This window comes from Mirounga angustirostris, unplaced genomic scaffold (assembly GCF_029215605.1).
Source record: "Mirounga angustirostris isolate CCGP_5_RB_7025 unplaced genomic scaffold, mMirAng1.0.hap1 SCAF_2, whole genome shotgun sequence".
Taxonomy (NCBI): Eukaryota; Metazoa; Chordata; class Mammalia; order Carnivora; family Phocidae; genus Mirounga; species Mirounga angustirostris.
The window spans coordinates 29857130-29871522 of record NW_026991710.1 but is presented as its reverse complement, the minus strand read 5'-3'; the positions used below and the strand labels follow the sequence as shown (position 1 = coordinate 29871522).

The following is a 14393-nucleotide window of genomic DNA, read 5'->3' as shown; positions in this document are numbered from 1 at the left end:
CACCATATATTTAGTTAGTGGTTTAAACCCAGGGGTGCCAGAAGCTAATACCTATACTCAATTCCCCATTTAGTCTCCTCCCTATAGGAGGACTGTGTCTTTGGGGGAAGGGTTAAATAGTCTCATTAATAGGATTGTTTCTTTCCCCTCAACTTGTTTGGCTGAATTCCCAGCAGTGCTTCCCAAAAGAGCATTGAAATTCACTGGTAACGATTCAGCTGCCACTCTTTATTACTGAGGACGTACTTCCCTGTTTCTCTGATAAGTGGGAAGTTAATTCACCCCCAAATTTGGCCCTTACTTGTTTTGAAACCCATTTTCTCTCCTCACTTACTAACCTTTCCGGTGGTTAATAAACACTGCTCTTCTCAGTCTGACGCTACTGTTACTCCCTGAAAACACACGCAGAAAAAGACTGTTTTTAGAGACTTTCCTCTTATTTGTGACTTTTCAGAAATTCAGATATTTTAAAAAGAAAGCAAACTAGTTCTGAAGTGTTTTAATAAAATTGGAACCATAGAGTCAAAACTGTTACAGTGTCTGTAGTACAACTACTCTGATTTTTTGTTGTTTTTATAATTGAAGTCACTAGACTCTGTGGTTGAAAATCAAGGTATAAATAGAAATAACCAGAAAGCAAAGGTTGCTCTCATGGCCAGCTTCTTTCTCCCTGCCTCATCGGTCCTTCATTGTCTTGGCCCCAGAGATTCAGCCCAATTACTTCTCCTCTGCTCGTTCCACTTCTTTGGATTAAGATAAACACAAAGGCCGTCTTGGATTTAAGGATTTAATGGCTCACTTCCATAGGGAGACAGGAAACTAGCAAATGTTGATATATATATGTTAACACACACACACACACAGTAAGTGCTCCTTACAAGGAGTTCTTTAGGGTGTGCAGAATACTTTTCTAATATCCAACCCCATCTGCACCCTGATTCAAAAGCTCTCTAGATTTTCACTTATGTGTCACATTCTCAGAGAAATTCTCTCCCTCATCTTCAGACCAGTCGGACGTTCAGGCTATAGGAACCCTGAACATTCTGTAAGTCAGTTGTATTTCTAATTAGAAAGCGTTGTGTAATTAGATTTTTCATTTCTGCCTCTCCTACTAAAATGTAAACTCCGTGAGAAGAAGGGCTCTGTCAGTCTTGTAAGACCTGTATGGACACCTTCACCGGAGAACCCAATACCATTTACAAAGTGCATTGAGCCCCACATTGGGCTCCCTGCTCAGTGGGGAGCCTGCTTCTCCCTCTCCCTCTGCTGCTCCCCCTGCTTGTATGCTTGCTCGCTCGCTCTCTCAATATTTCTAAAATAAGAAAGGGGAGAGAACGTAAATAATTTGACAGAATTTCAAATAGATATTAGTTTGATAAAATAAGGGAAAGGAATGGGTGTGACTGAGGTAAGGAAGGGCACTAACTAGGAAAGGTTCTCAGGAAAATGCCTTTCCAAATAGCTGACAGGTGTGCGGAGACATGTCTGAAATTAGGGAGCAAATCATGCAGGTATGCAGGAGTGGGGAAAGCATTCCAGTTACAGGGGCCAGCAAGGACAAGGTCCTGAGATGTGGTTCCATGAACATCATGAAGGGCTGTGTGCACGAAGATGTAAAAAATGAGGACACCGCTAAGCAGATCATATAGTCCCCGTTTAGGAGTGTGGGGAACAGGAGAAGGATTTGATCGGATTTATATTAACTGGAGAAATAATAATTTAGTTTGTTGAGGGCACACTATTGGGGGTCCAAGATGGAAGCAGGAAGAACAGCTGTGAAAAGATGGGCAGCTCAGACTAGGGTGGTAACAGTGGACACAGTGAGACATTAAGATTCAAGAGTAGTTGAAGGTGGAGCCAACAGAATTTGCAGATTGATTGGCTACAGCAGTTTGAGCGAAGGAGTACAAATCAAGGAAGAGTCCTAGGATTTTTTTCTAGCCTTGGGCAACTGGCAAGTAGAAGTGATCAGAGATGCAGAAGAAAATTGAGAGTTCTTTCAGCCATATGAAATTGGAGATGTCTGTTAGACATACAAATAATATGCTGAATAGCAAAATTGGATCTGTAGATCAAAAACTCAGGCAAAGGATGCCTGGCTGGCTCTGTTGGAAGGGCATGTGACTCTCGATCTCAGGATTGTGAGTTCAAACCCCACATTGGGTGTAGAGATTATTTAAATTAAAAAAACAAACCCTCAGATGAAAATTTGGGGATGCAGTGTAAATTTGGGGGGAAGTCAGTATTCAGTTTGCATTGAAAGCCCTGAATTTGGGGTAGATAGGAGAATATAAAATGAAAGGAGGGTATGGTACAGGGAGAGGAAGAAAGAAAAGGACAGAAGCAGCAGCCCTGGGGCATTCCAAACTTTAAAGGTTAAGCCGAGGAGAAAAAAAAAGAAATGAGAAGTGTTGAGAGGAAGAAAAAACAGATAACCAGTATAGGAAATCCAGTCAAGGAATTTGCTATGCAGATAAATAAGGCTGTGTGACTAGAGAGAAAGAAGAAGAGGTCAGGGTAGGTTTTGGGGTTTCAATTTGTCTTTAAGATGGGAGGGTATGTACTTTGCACAGATGCTAATGGAGAAAATTCAGTAATTGGAAGAAAAAATTGACAGAAGAGGAAAGTGATTTGTATTGGAACTGTTTTTTTTTTCCTTCCAAGTTTTTATTTAAATTCAGGTTAGTTAACATAGTATAGCACTGGTTTCAGGAGTAGAATGTAGTGATTCATCCCTTACATGCTCCACACGCAATGGGCTCATCCCAAGTGCCCTCCATCATCCCTCAGTTTGTTCTCTGTAGTTAAGAGTCTTTTATAGTTTGCCTCCCTCTCTGTTTTTATCTTATTTTGAGGAAAGCGATTATTAAACCAGCAGAGGCCCTGAGCAGACATGAAGCAATGCAAACAAGTGCACATTTGTTCATCGTTGCTGAAAAAATCGTTGAGCACGAGAGTATTATTGACTATATATTGTAGCCCATTGAGCACTTTTGACTGAAGAGAAGTTATTTGTAACCGGAGTAAATACTGGGAAGAAAAGGGAGCCTCATTTATATGGCTAAAAGATGCAGGGAGAGTAGTATATTTCATGGTGGGAAAATGAAATTCTTCAGTGAGCTCACCTTCAGTGAGTTAGGGAGGGATATTGGAAGTGTAGGGGTGGAGGAAAGGTGAGAAATAATCTTCAGAGAGTAAGGAAGCCAGTTGCACTATAGTAAAACTTCAACTTAATGCCGAGTGCTTGCCTGAACTTTATAGATTCATCTCACTTTTTTTTCTTCATCAATTGGTAGGCACCCATAGAGTAAGTAGGATTGGGTTTAACTAGGTTGGGGGCTTTGCCAGGCAAGTATGATGAAAGGAGAAGTAGCACAGGACTTGAAGGTATTTATAAGGAGGTGATTATACTTCATGACTATGAAATCTATGACAGGCTATGAAGGAAGTGGGGGAAGATGTGGAAAGTAGGATGATGGTAGAGAATAGATTGGAGGTCTCAAGGAGTCTAAAGAAGTGAATAAAACTAAATTGTTAGCTGGAAAGGTAAGAGGTCAAGGCCAGAAAGGGCGAGGCAGACTCATGTTCATTGCAGCATTATTCACAATTGCAAAGGTTAATGTAAATCACCTTAGGTCATGTCAAATGATCTAAGTCCAAGGATGAATGGATAAAGAAAATGTGTGTGTACACAGACACACACAAACATTATTCACCCTTAAATAAGAAAGAAGTCTTGTCATTTCTGACAACATGGATGAACTTGGAGGGCATTATGCTGAGTGAAATAAGCCACACAAAGACTGCAAGTATCACTTATATATGGAATCTAAAAATAAGAGTTGAACTCCTAGAAACAGAGATTGGAAAAGTGGTTGCTGGGTGGGGAAACAGGGAGAGTTTGGTAAAAGGGTACAAACTTTCAGCTGTAAGATGAACAAGGTTTGAGGATCTTATGTAGAACATGGTCACTGTTGAGATAGTTAATACTACACTGTATCACTGAAATCTGTTAAGAGTAGAAGTTAAATGTTCTCACCAAAATAAATGAGATGATAGATGTCTTAATTGACTTGGAGGAGAATCCTTTCAGTGTATACATAGATCAAATCATCACATTGTATATTTTCAGGATCCTGTAATTCTGTCACTTATGCCTCAAAGCTGGATGGATGGGAAAAAATAGAAAGTGGGAGATAGAACTGAAGATTTTGGGGTGTGATCATGGTTATAATAATGAAAGTAAGATCCTCAGCTATATGATCCATGCAGTATGACTCTTGGGGTCACTTATAAGAATGTATTACTAGGTACAGTGTTTTGTATGTTGGGAAAAATACCTCTTGGATCAATCTGGTAAGAACTAATTAGTATACACAATGTAGTGTATCATGTCAGAAAAAAAAATACGTATTTGAGACTGCGTTTGCTCTTACGTTTCTCTGATTATCATTTAGCACATGCATTATACATCGGTGAGTAAAAGTGTAAGCATAATCCATAGGCTTAATGAATTCCTTTCCAGCCAATTTTCTTTGAGCTTTACGTGTTGGGAACATCCCAATTATATAATATCAAAATTATTTTTACCAAGTTTGGGGCTGTGACATAAATATAGCATTACAAAGCTTGTAACTTTCATTTAATAATTTACCATTACAGATTTGCTGAACCAAAATAAATGCTTCACTAAAATTCAAGGGCAGATCTAATGCATAGACAATCTAGCAATAAAGATCTATACTGTAGGATCAGTGAAGATTAAATAAGATTATAGTTATATATGTTAAGTGAGATTGTATAAATTTATATAATACACATTGAGATAATGCACACTGATAAGCACCAAGTCTGACAGTATATTCCTCAATATAATCTCGCTATTATATATGGGTACACAGTCAATATTAATTGAAATGAACTCTGCTGTACTAATTACCAAAAAGTTTTCATTTCATCAGAACATATTTGTAAAGCTTATCATTTTATAATTGGTATTCTATATTTCTTTCATAGATTGAAAATCAGTTTGTTTTGCCAACTTCTGAAAAGTTAATCTACCCTGAGGAGTAGAAAAATTCTTTTTAAGATTTTTCTTGTATATGCATATCTGAAGGATTTATCACTCAGGGGCTTATATTTTTACCTGTGGATAGCTCTCCCCATTGCAAAATTAATTTTTCTCCAGTCATATCTATATATGTAGTCAGTAATTTGAGAACAAATGTGCCATACTCTTTTGTACAGTGATTTCAGTATAAACGTCTGTGTGCAAGGTAATTTGTTTGGAATTCAATTAGATGGGAAAGTAACATTTTTCAAAAGGTCATAAAATGAGGCTAATTTTTCTGATAGCTGTGCCTTAGGTTGAATTGAGGACTATATGAGGTTAAATTATTTTTACGCTAAGGTTACCTTTGGGGGAGGGAGAAAATGGATGCATAGTTACTTTGATTACAGGGCCGAGAAATATAGACAAGTGTATAATTTTTTCCCCACAAAGAGATTTGCCAATTTCCTCAAATATTTTCCTCCTTTTGACTTGATAAGTAGTACAGAAGCCATGGATTTGAAACTTAGAAATTGAACTGAGACCGCAAAGCTCTGTTCACTTAAGGGTTTTACATCCTCAAGCGATGCTCCTGCCAGAGTCCACAGCTTAATTACAAATGGCTTTCTCATGGAAAGCAGATCATTTGATTTGGATATATGGAAAAGGAGCCAAGTGACTCTATAACATGATATACCACATAATAAAATCACACACCAACAGCAAGAAATTGTGTTTCCTCAGCATGAAAATGATATATGGCCACCAGCTGGAAAGGAACGAAAACGTTCTATAACCAAAAATCCCAAAATTGGAGGTTTGCCTCTGATTCCCATCCAGCATGAGAGAAGTGGAACCCAAGGCCGGAGAAATATTGAGGTAGGTTAGGATTTTATTTGTTTTATATTAATTATAGCATTTGTTTTCTTATGTCTTAATGTGATTAAGTACATTAATTACTTCTTTGGCTTCAAAAGCACAACAATAATCTTTGGAAAGCATAGTAAAAATCACATCCAGCAAGAAAACATTATGGATGACCCTGTGCTTCTCCTTTAAGTTTTGTATTTTAACTTTCCTTAAAGAGTTTAATAATGTCATTGACCATTCAATTAAATATGCATAATACTACTTATTTTCTTATCCCTCACATAGCCAAGCAATTTTAAATGTGTATACAGAAGTCCGCCTGGTAAATCACAGTCTCAAATTAGTCTTACAAGTTCACTTTTAACACCCTTACAATAAGCCCAGGGCCAATTATGTCTGGAGCCATGGTAACTAGACTTTCTAGTAACACAATCAAATTCCAGTGGTTTGGGAACTGATGGGGTGTCGCAGTTAATTTAAGGAACTGCAAGATGACCCCTGAGCATCAATAAAAAAGACCTAGCATCTTTCAGAAAAGCAGCTATTTGTTTTCCTTCTCACCTTGCGGGGTGGAGAGAACATACATAGCATCAATCTTGACTTGAAGTTCAATCTCTTCAGGAAAGGAGAAAATCTGTTTGCACTCAAAACTCATTAGATACTTTTGGGTTAATGCATGTTTCAGTGCCTTAATTGAGCCCCTCAAAGCAAAAAGAAAAGCATGTAAAAGGTGTTATTTCTTTGGGGTTTGGGATTGAGCTATTTGAATCTCTTTCTTTCCAAACAGAAATAACTTCTTTTAAAAGACTAAAGGTATTTTAATTTAGTGATCAGATTTAAAAAATATTTTTCCCATGTAGATCTTTCCTTGAACATTTACCCCAGTGTAATATTCCTCTTCACTAAAAGATAAAAGCTTTGTTGCCTATTCAGTCATTCTGCACAATTATGGGTTCCTCAGCTAATCTAGAATCTTCCTAAGAACCCAAATTAGGAAACATAGTTTGAACAAAAGAAGCAAACATGGGAGTAGATGTGCCCTACTGGAACTCCAGCTTCTGATATGGATCAGTTATGAAGCAAAGCAAAAAATAAATTATTAGGACCAAATCAAAATACATTAACCAATATCCAGTATAGAATTAGGATGATGACTTATAAATATATAGTGTAATAATTTGTTACCTAATCTTAAATCCAGAATTTTTTTTTCTCTTTTAGCATGCTTAAGATCAGAAAACTGATGAACTCCAAACAACAAAGAACTTGTTATAGGCTTTTAAAAAAATTTACAAGTAGTTAAGCTAAATTAACCTTTTTGTAAATGTGGTGATTCATTTTAAATGTTGGAAAACATTGGAAGTTTAAGAAGCATTAAAACAAAATTGAAATTAAAAATTTCACATGAACCATTGAAATGTTTGTTATAGAATTAGATTCATGTAAATATTTAAGAAAATGTTTATAAAATGAATCATTTTGATCCTTTGTTTTAAAAAGGGAAAATGGTTTAAAATATTGCTAAGTATGGGGGCACCTGGGTGGCGCAGTCAGTTAAGCATCTGACTCTTGGTTTCAGCTCAGGTCATGATCTCGGGTTTGTGAGATCGAGCCCCATGTCAGGAGCCGTGCTCAGTGAGGAGTCTGCTTGGGTTTCTCTCCCCCTCACCCCACACACACACTTTTTCTAAATAAGTAAATAAGCAATATATTTTTTTAAAGATCTATTAAGTATGATATACTCATAAGAAAATTTGATGCTTCAGCCATTTGGTAACTTACCATTTCAAGTCTTGTCTTGATTTCATGAGGTTTTATTAAAATATGTAAGGATACCTCATTCAGGCACAAAGTCTTCCTGGAAAAAGCAACTTCTAAAATGGAGTAGTGAGCTAGCTGAATAAGCCAGGGAAAGTAAGTTGTTGTCAAAGGAAATCACACAGGAAGAGGCAAATACAGTGCTTCAGAATGTACATGCTAGGTCCCACCTGTGATTTGGGTACCTCCTAACTACATTGTGCTCAGTCTTTTTATCTGTAAGCATGGAGGGATAAAAAAAGGCTCTACCTTATAAGGCTGTTATGATGATTCAATGACATCATACTTTAGAATTTATTAGAATAACGCCTAGTGCACAGTTAACATTCGAGTCAAAATAATAAGGAACTTGGAAGGCAATATGGGATAATTTACTCATTTCCAAAATTGTCATCTGTAAAACGAAAACAATGAGCAAAGAAGAATGATGCAGTTCCAGCAGAAAATGGTGACCTAGAATCATTGCATGCTTCTCTCCTCTGTCCCCATCCTGGAGCACATAAAGAGGCACATTGGTTCTCAACAGGGCACCATGGCATCCCATTCCAAATTCCCACTTCTGTGACCTTGGGCGAATGAGCATTTCTATTTCTGTGTCTTAAAATATAATTTTGTAGTTTAATCAATGTTTATTTACTGTAAATAATGCCTGTAAAGCAATATCGTGAGGATTAGTGATAGGATTATATATTTTATAGCATGGAGATTATCAACTAATACAGTGAGTTTAGTAGTGAAAGTTATTTAAGAGCATTTCTGGTGTAATCAACATATTGATCATTGTATGTATTGCTATTTTTGAGGCCTCCATAACTAGGGGCCTACATCTGGACATAATGGAAAACAGGTGGGTGCAGACTAAAGCCACGTAAGGGATTTCCTATGAGAACACATTCCTGTGCAGGGAGAAGGACTGCTTTTCAGACTGACCTTACCATTCAAACAACTACTTTTCTCTAAACATACTCTGACACATTCTCTCTTGCTCCTCTAATTTCATAACTTATCTATCCTTTTTAAATTATTAATGTCTTATCTTGTAAGGACAGTGTAGCACATAAACTATGTCCTCCTTTCTCCACAACATGAAAGGTGCTCCCAGCACATCATATTGTTCACTCGAAGCCTCACTGTCCCATCCTCTCAACTCTTTATTTATTTGAGAGAGAGAGAATGAGAGAGCACATGAGAGGGGGGAGGGTCAGAGGGAGGAGCAGGGAGCCCGATGCGGGACTTGATCCCGGGACTCCAGGATCATGACCTGAGCCGAAGGCAGTCGCTTAACCAACTGAGCCACCCAGGCGCCCTCAACTCTTTTTTAAAAACATTTATTTGAGAGAGGGTGTTGAGGAAAGTCAGAGGGAGAGAATCATCAGCGCAGAGCTCAACATGGGACTCGACCTCAGGATCCTGAAATCATGACCTGAGCTGGAATCAAGAGTCAGATGCTTGATTGACTGAGCCACCCAGGCCCCCCACCCCCGGCCCCCAGTCCTCTTGACTCTTAACAGATCACTTCCCTCCCTCTCTCCATCTTCGTATAAGATTATCTCTTAGGCTAATAAAGTTTACTTGAAATTTCAGCATTACCTGCATGAAATCCCAACATCTACCTGCTGATGGTTGAAAGATAATGAGAACTGTTACTATGATATGTAAAATCACTATAGACCCTAAGACACCACTAAAAAACCATTAGAAGTGATAAATGAATTCAGTAAAGTTGCAAGATACAAAGTTAATATACAGAAATCTGTTCTTCTAATAACAAAGCAACAGAAAGAAATTAACAGTTCCATTTGCAATTGCAAGAATAAAATAACCTGGGAAAAAACTTAAGTGAATGACCTCTACTCTAAAAACTATAAAACACTGATGAAAGAAATTGAAGATGACACAAATGGAAAGATTCTCCATGCTCATGGATCGGAAGAACCAGTATTATTAAAATGTCCACACTACCCAAAGCAATCTACAGATTTAATGCAGTCCCTATCAGGATACCAATAACATTTTTCACAGAACTAGAATAATTGTAAAATTTGTATGGAACCACAAAAAAACCCTGAACAGCCAAAGCAATCTTGAGAAAGGTATCACAATCCTAGATTTCAAGATACACTACAAATGTATAATATCAGAACAGTTTGGTACTGGCACAAAAGTAGGCATAGATCAATGGAACAGAATAGAAAACCCAGAAATGGATCCACAGCTACATAGTTAACTAATCTTTGACAAAGCAGAAAAGACTATCCAATGGCAAAAAGTCTCTTCAATAAATGGTGTTGGGAAAACTGGACAGCTACATGTAAAAGAATGAAATGGGACCACTTTCTTACACCATACACAAAAATAAATTCAAAATGAATGTGAGACCTGAGCCATAAAGCTCCCAGAATAAAATATAGGCAATGTTGGCTTCAGCAACATATTTATGGTACATCTCTTCGAGCAAGGGAAACAAAAGCAAAAATGAACTATTAGGACTATACCAAAATAAAAAGCTTTTGTACAGCAAAGGAAACCAAGAAAAGGCAACCTGCCGAATGGGAGAACATATTTGTAAATGATATCCCCAATAAGGGGTTAATATATGCAAAATATATAAAGAACTTTTACAACTCAACGCCACAGTAACAAATAATCCGATTAAAATGGGCAGAGGACCTGAATAGACATTTTTCCAAAGATATACAGATGACTAACAGACACATGAGAAGATGCTCAACATCACTTACCATCAAGGACATGCCAATCAAAACCATGATGGAAAAAAAAAAAAAACCCTCAATGAGATAGCACTTTACACCAGTCAGAATAGCTGGCATCCAACAGACAGGAAATAGCAAGTGTCAGTGAGGCTGTGAAGAAAAAAATCCCTCATTCACATTCCCCTGTTGGTGGGAATGTAAATTTGTGCGGCCACTATGGAAAACAGTATGAAGGTTCCTCAAAAAATTAAAAATAGAAACACCATACAATCGAGTAATTCCACTACTGTGTATTTACCCAAAGAAAATGAAAACATTAATTCAAAAAGACATATGCACCCCTATGTTTATTGCAGCATTATATGGAAGCAGCCCGAGTGTCCATCAATAGCCAAATGGATGAAGAGGTATATATGTATTGAATGAAATATTATTCAGCCATAAGAAAAAGAATGAAATCTTGCCATTTGCAACAACATGGATGGGCCTAAAAGATACTGTGCTAAATGAAACAAGTCAGAGAAAGACAAATACAATGTGATTTTACTTACATGTAGAATCTAAAAAACAAAACACAGAAACAGATCCATAAATACAGAGAACAAATGGATGGTTGCCAGAAGGGAGGAGGGTTGAGAATGGGCAAAGAAAGGGAGTGGGAAGTGTACAGGTTTCCAGTTATGGAATTAATAGGTCATGGGAATAAAAGGCACAGCATGGGGAATATAATCAGATGATATAATAGCACTTTAGGATGATGGTAGGTACACTTGTGTTTAGCATAACATAACACAGACTTGTCAAATCACTATGTTGTACGCATGAAACTAATGTAATACTGTGTGTCAACTATACTTCAATTAAAAAAAAAGTTTATATTGCTCCTTAATTTTCCTCAGGTAAGAGATGCCAAGTGAAACTTAACATGTTTAATATTTATAAACTCCCAATCACAGCCTTATGCTGGTTAGCCATCATTCTTTGCAGGGGAGGGGTTTTGTTGTTGTAGTAAATATATGTAAAAATATAAAAACTGTTCATTTTAACCATATTTAAGTGTAATTATTGGCCTTGAAGTATATACATTCATGTTATGCAAGCATCACCAATTTCTCAATATTTTAACATATTCAAATGAGACTTTGGAATTAAGTTAGATACTAAACATTTCATCAGTTTTTAGAGTAGAAGAAATATATTTACCTGAGATATATAATCATAATTTTATCAGAAAATTCCAAGTTACAAAATGTATAAAATACATTTGTGAAAATATTTGTATTCAGCCTGAATTTGTAGGTTTCAATTCCAAATCTGGATTTGATGGAATTTAGGAAAATAGAACATATTACACATTTGAAAAATTTTAAACCGACCTTTAATTCACTATTTAATAAGTTAATGATCACTTTCTAAGTGCAGGCACTGTACTAGGTTCACACTTCAGGGAACATATCAAACAAAAACCCTGCTTGCACTGAGTCTTTCTAGCAGGGCATTCAGATAATCACATTAGATAACTGCCATGGAGAAAGGTGGGATGTTGTCTTTTAAACATTATTATATTGAAGATCTTTACTGTTTATGCTACTCACAATTTCATACTTAATGTTATATTACCATTTTCATTACATTTTCTTTCAATATTCATAACTTAAGTGCTCCCTCAGATTTTTGCTTTCTAGGCTTTGCAATTTTTACTGGGGAAATTTTGAAGACATTTCTTCAATTGTTGCTTCTTGTGAAAAGAAAAATAACTTTTCTCTTTCCACTTCACCTACATCCTGATCCAATTTATTGGGTATCCTTTCTGTGTGGCTCCATACTGCTCTATGCTTTTGATTCTCTGTTTGTTCTTGTATGTTACACTTGATTAAATTTTCATACCCTTTGATAATATGATGGAAGTTCTATATGCCAGAAATTGCCCAGTCACAAGATGTTCTGAACACTAGTTAGGAAAGCGCACCTTTACAGCTCACTGAATTAATGTATACTCTAATCCTCAGATACAAAAGTGGGTTTAATACATAACTATATATTTTTCAGTGTTTCCAGGAATGTATCTGTGGGATTCTAATAGGCATTGTGTGGGAGGAAGAAAAAAACAGAAAGAAGTTAAACAGATCTTTTTGCCATAAAACTTCTCAACATTTTTAATATACTACTATGTACTGTAAGTCTCAAAGAAGGGGCTGTAGTACAAGTATAGAGCATGTCCCCAAATCACGTGGCCACGGACAGGACACCGTAGGAATTACAGATACACGAACGTATGATGCATTCAAGCAGAAATGAATTGGAAGAGGCATGTTGGAAATGAGTCAATCTGAATAACCTGAGAGACTTCTTTGAAGCTATATGTTAAACGCATGTTAAAATGAATTTCCATGATCTACCTTTCAGTTGATTTTGTAGCTCTAAGATGCCTGTATTGATGTCTTTGTTAGTAAATTCAGACATGCCAGTTCTGTCGAAGTAAAGTTAGAAATAAGCATGAACATAAGGAGCATCAACATTTAACGCGGCATGTGTCTTTTAAACTTACCTCGTACCAAATCTTGCTTTCCTGTGAAATGTTGTATTTTCTTTTCAGAGTGCCAGAGCAGAACTGGAAAGGTTGCAGCTCAGTGAAAAGCGGGATCAAGAGTTGGGGGATAGCAGCTTAAAGGAGAGAGCCTCCATGGTGGCCCACTGCCTGGAACACAAGGATGAGAAACTTCGAACTCGAACCAGAAAACATCGGAGTTTCAACTGTCTGGAGGACACAGAGGCTGACGTCCTTCGTGGGCAACAAAAAAGCCATAAAGGCCTCAAGACACTGAGGAAGACTGAGGACAGGAATGGCAAAGCTGCTTTGGACTCTGATAGTAAGTTACCGTCAAGGGTAATTGAAGAGCTTAGTGTGGTGCTACAGCGGACGAGAACCCTTCCAAAAGACTCAGAGGACGAGCAGATCTTGCAGAAAGAGGTAAAATAGTTCTGCACATTATCTTTTTTAAATACTGTGCACTGTGTGTGTGTGTGTGTGTGTGCGAACCAGAAACCAAACAGTAAAATTCGTGGTTTGTGAGATTTGTCTAGCTCTACATAAGCATTTAGATAGCATTTAAAAATATATATGTGCATATAAGTAGAAGATGACGCTTTTTTAGGTCTGAACAAAGCTTGTACAGTTCAACTGGAGAAGCATTGGGTTACTTTGAGTCAGCCAAGCTTTTTACAGTAGTTGTCTCTTGAATGGTGTAATTTATGAGCAGAAACCTCAAACTGTACTGTATTGTATAAAATGCTTTGTTTAAATGAAGCCTATGATACTGTGTGTGACACATTTTGCACTTTGAGAAACCTTGTATATTACGTTACCGTATATGTTTTTAGGTTTACATAGGGTCCACCTTACGGAAAAGAAAGGGAAGTTGAAAAGGGGAAGGATTTATTTTAGTGGCTGCCTATCAAACATTGGAGTTTTAAAAAGAGGCAAGGAGTGAACAGAAAACGAAGGAGGTCAATTAAGTTCTGATCCATAGTGAACCAGAGTGAATCTTATCAATGAGAAACTGCTTGTTAAGAAAAAAGTCTAGTGACTGTTTCCCAAAATGATGGACGTTCAGCCAACAACCACAGATAACGGCAGTGGCCACGCTTACTTCCGGTGTTAGTGAACCGGCCGCAGAATACACTCACTACACTTCAGTTCTGCAGAGGGGTCTGCTGACAAGAAGCGTACCCTGCATATGCACAGGACCTGGCATGGACGCCATTTGCACTGTTGCTGTATACATTTGAATTCCTTACTATGGTTTTCGTACAAATTCACTATCACAGGGTTTTGTTATTGTTGTTTGATTTTTTCATTGTTGTTTTACTTGGTATTTCATTTCTTATTTTAAGTAAGGTGATAATAGGCTTCTCTGCAATGTCAGAATTAACTGGAGGTT

The 14393-nt window shown here is 37.2% G+C and overlaps 1 protein-coding gene across 1 annotated transcript in view; it reads left to right on the top strand.

Moving 5' to 3' along the window:
• Nucleotides 1–14393, top strand: part of ARAP2 (ArfGAP with RhoGAP domain, ankyrin repeat and PH domain 2) — a 217157-nt gene that overhangs the window by 161833 nt on the left and 40931 nt on the right. Inside the window, exons 32-33 of the mRNA XM_064584359.1 lie at nucleotides 5795–5929; nucleotides 13049–13423. Of these exons, the coding sequence (XP_064440429.1) occupies nucleotides 5795–5929; nucleotides 13049–13423 (510 nt within the window). The remainder of the gene's footprint in view (nucleotides 1–5794; nucleotides 5930–13048; nucleotides 13424–14393) is intronic.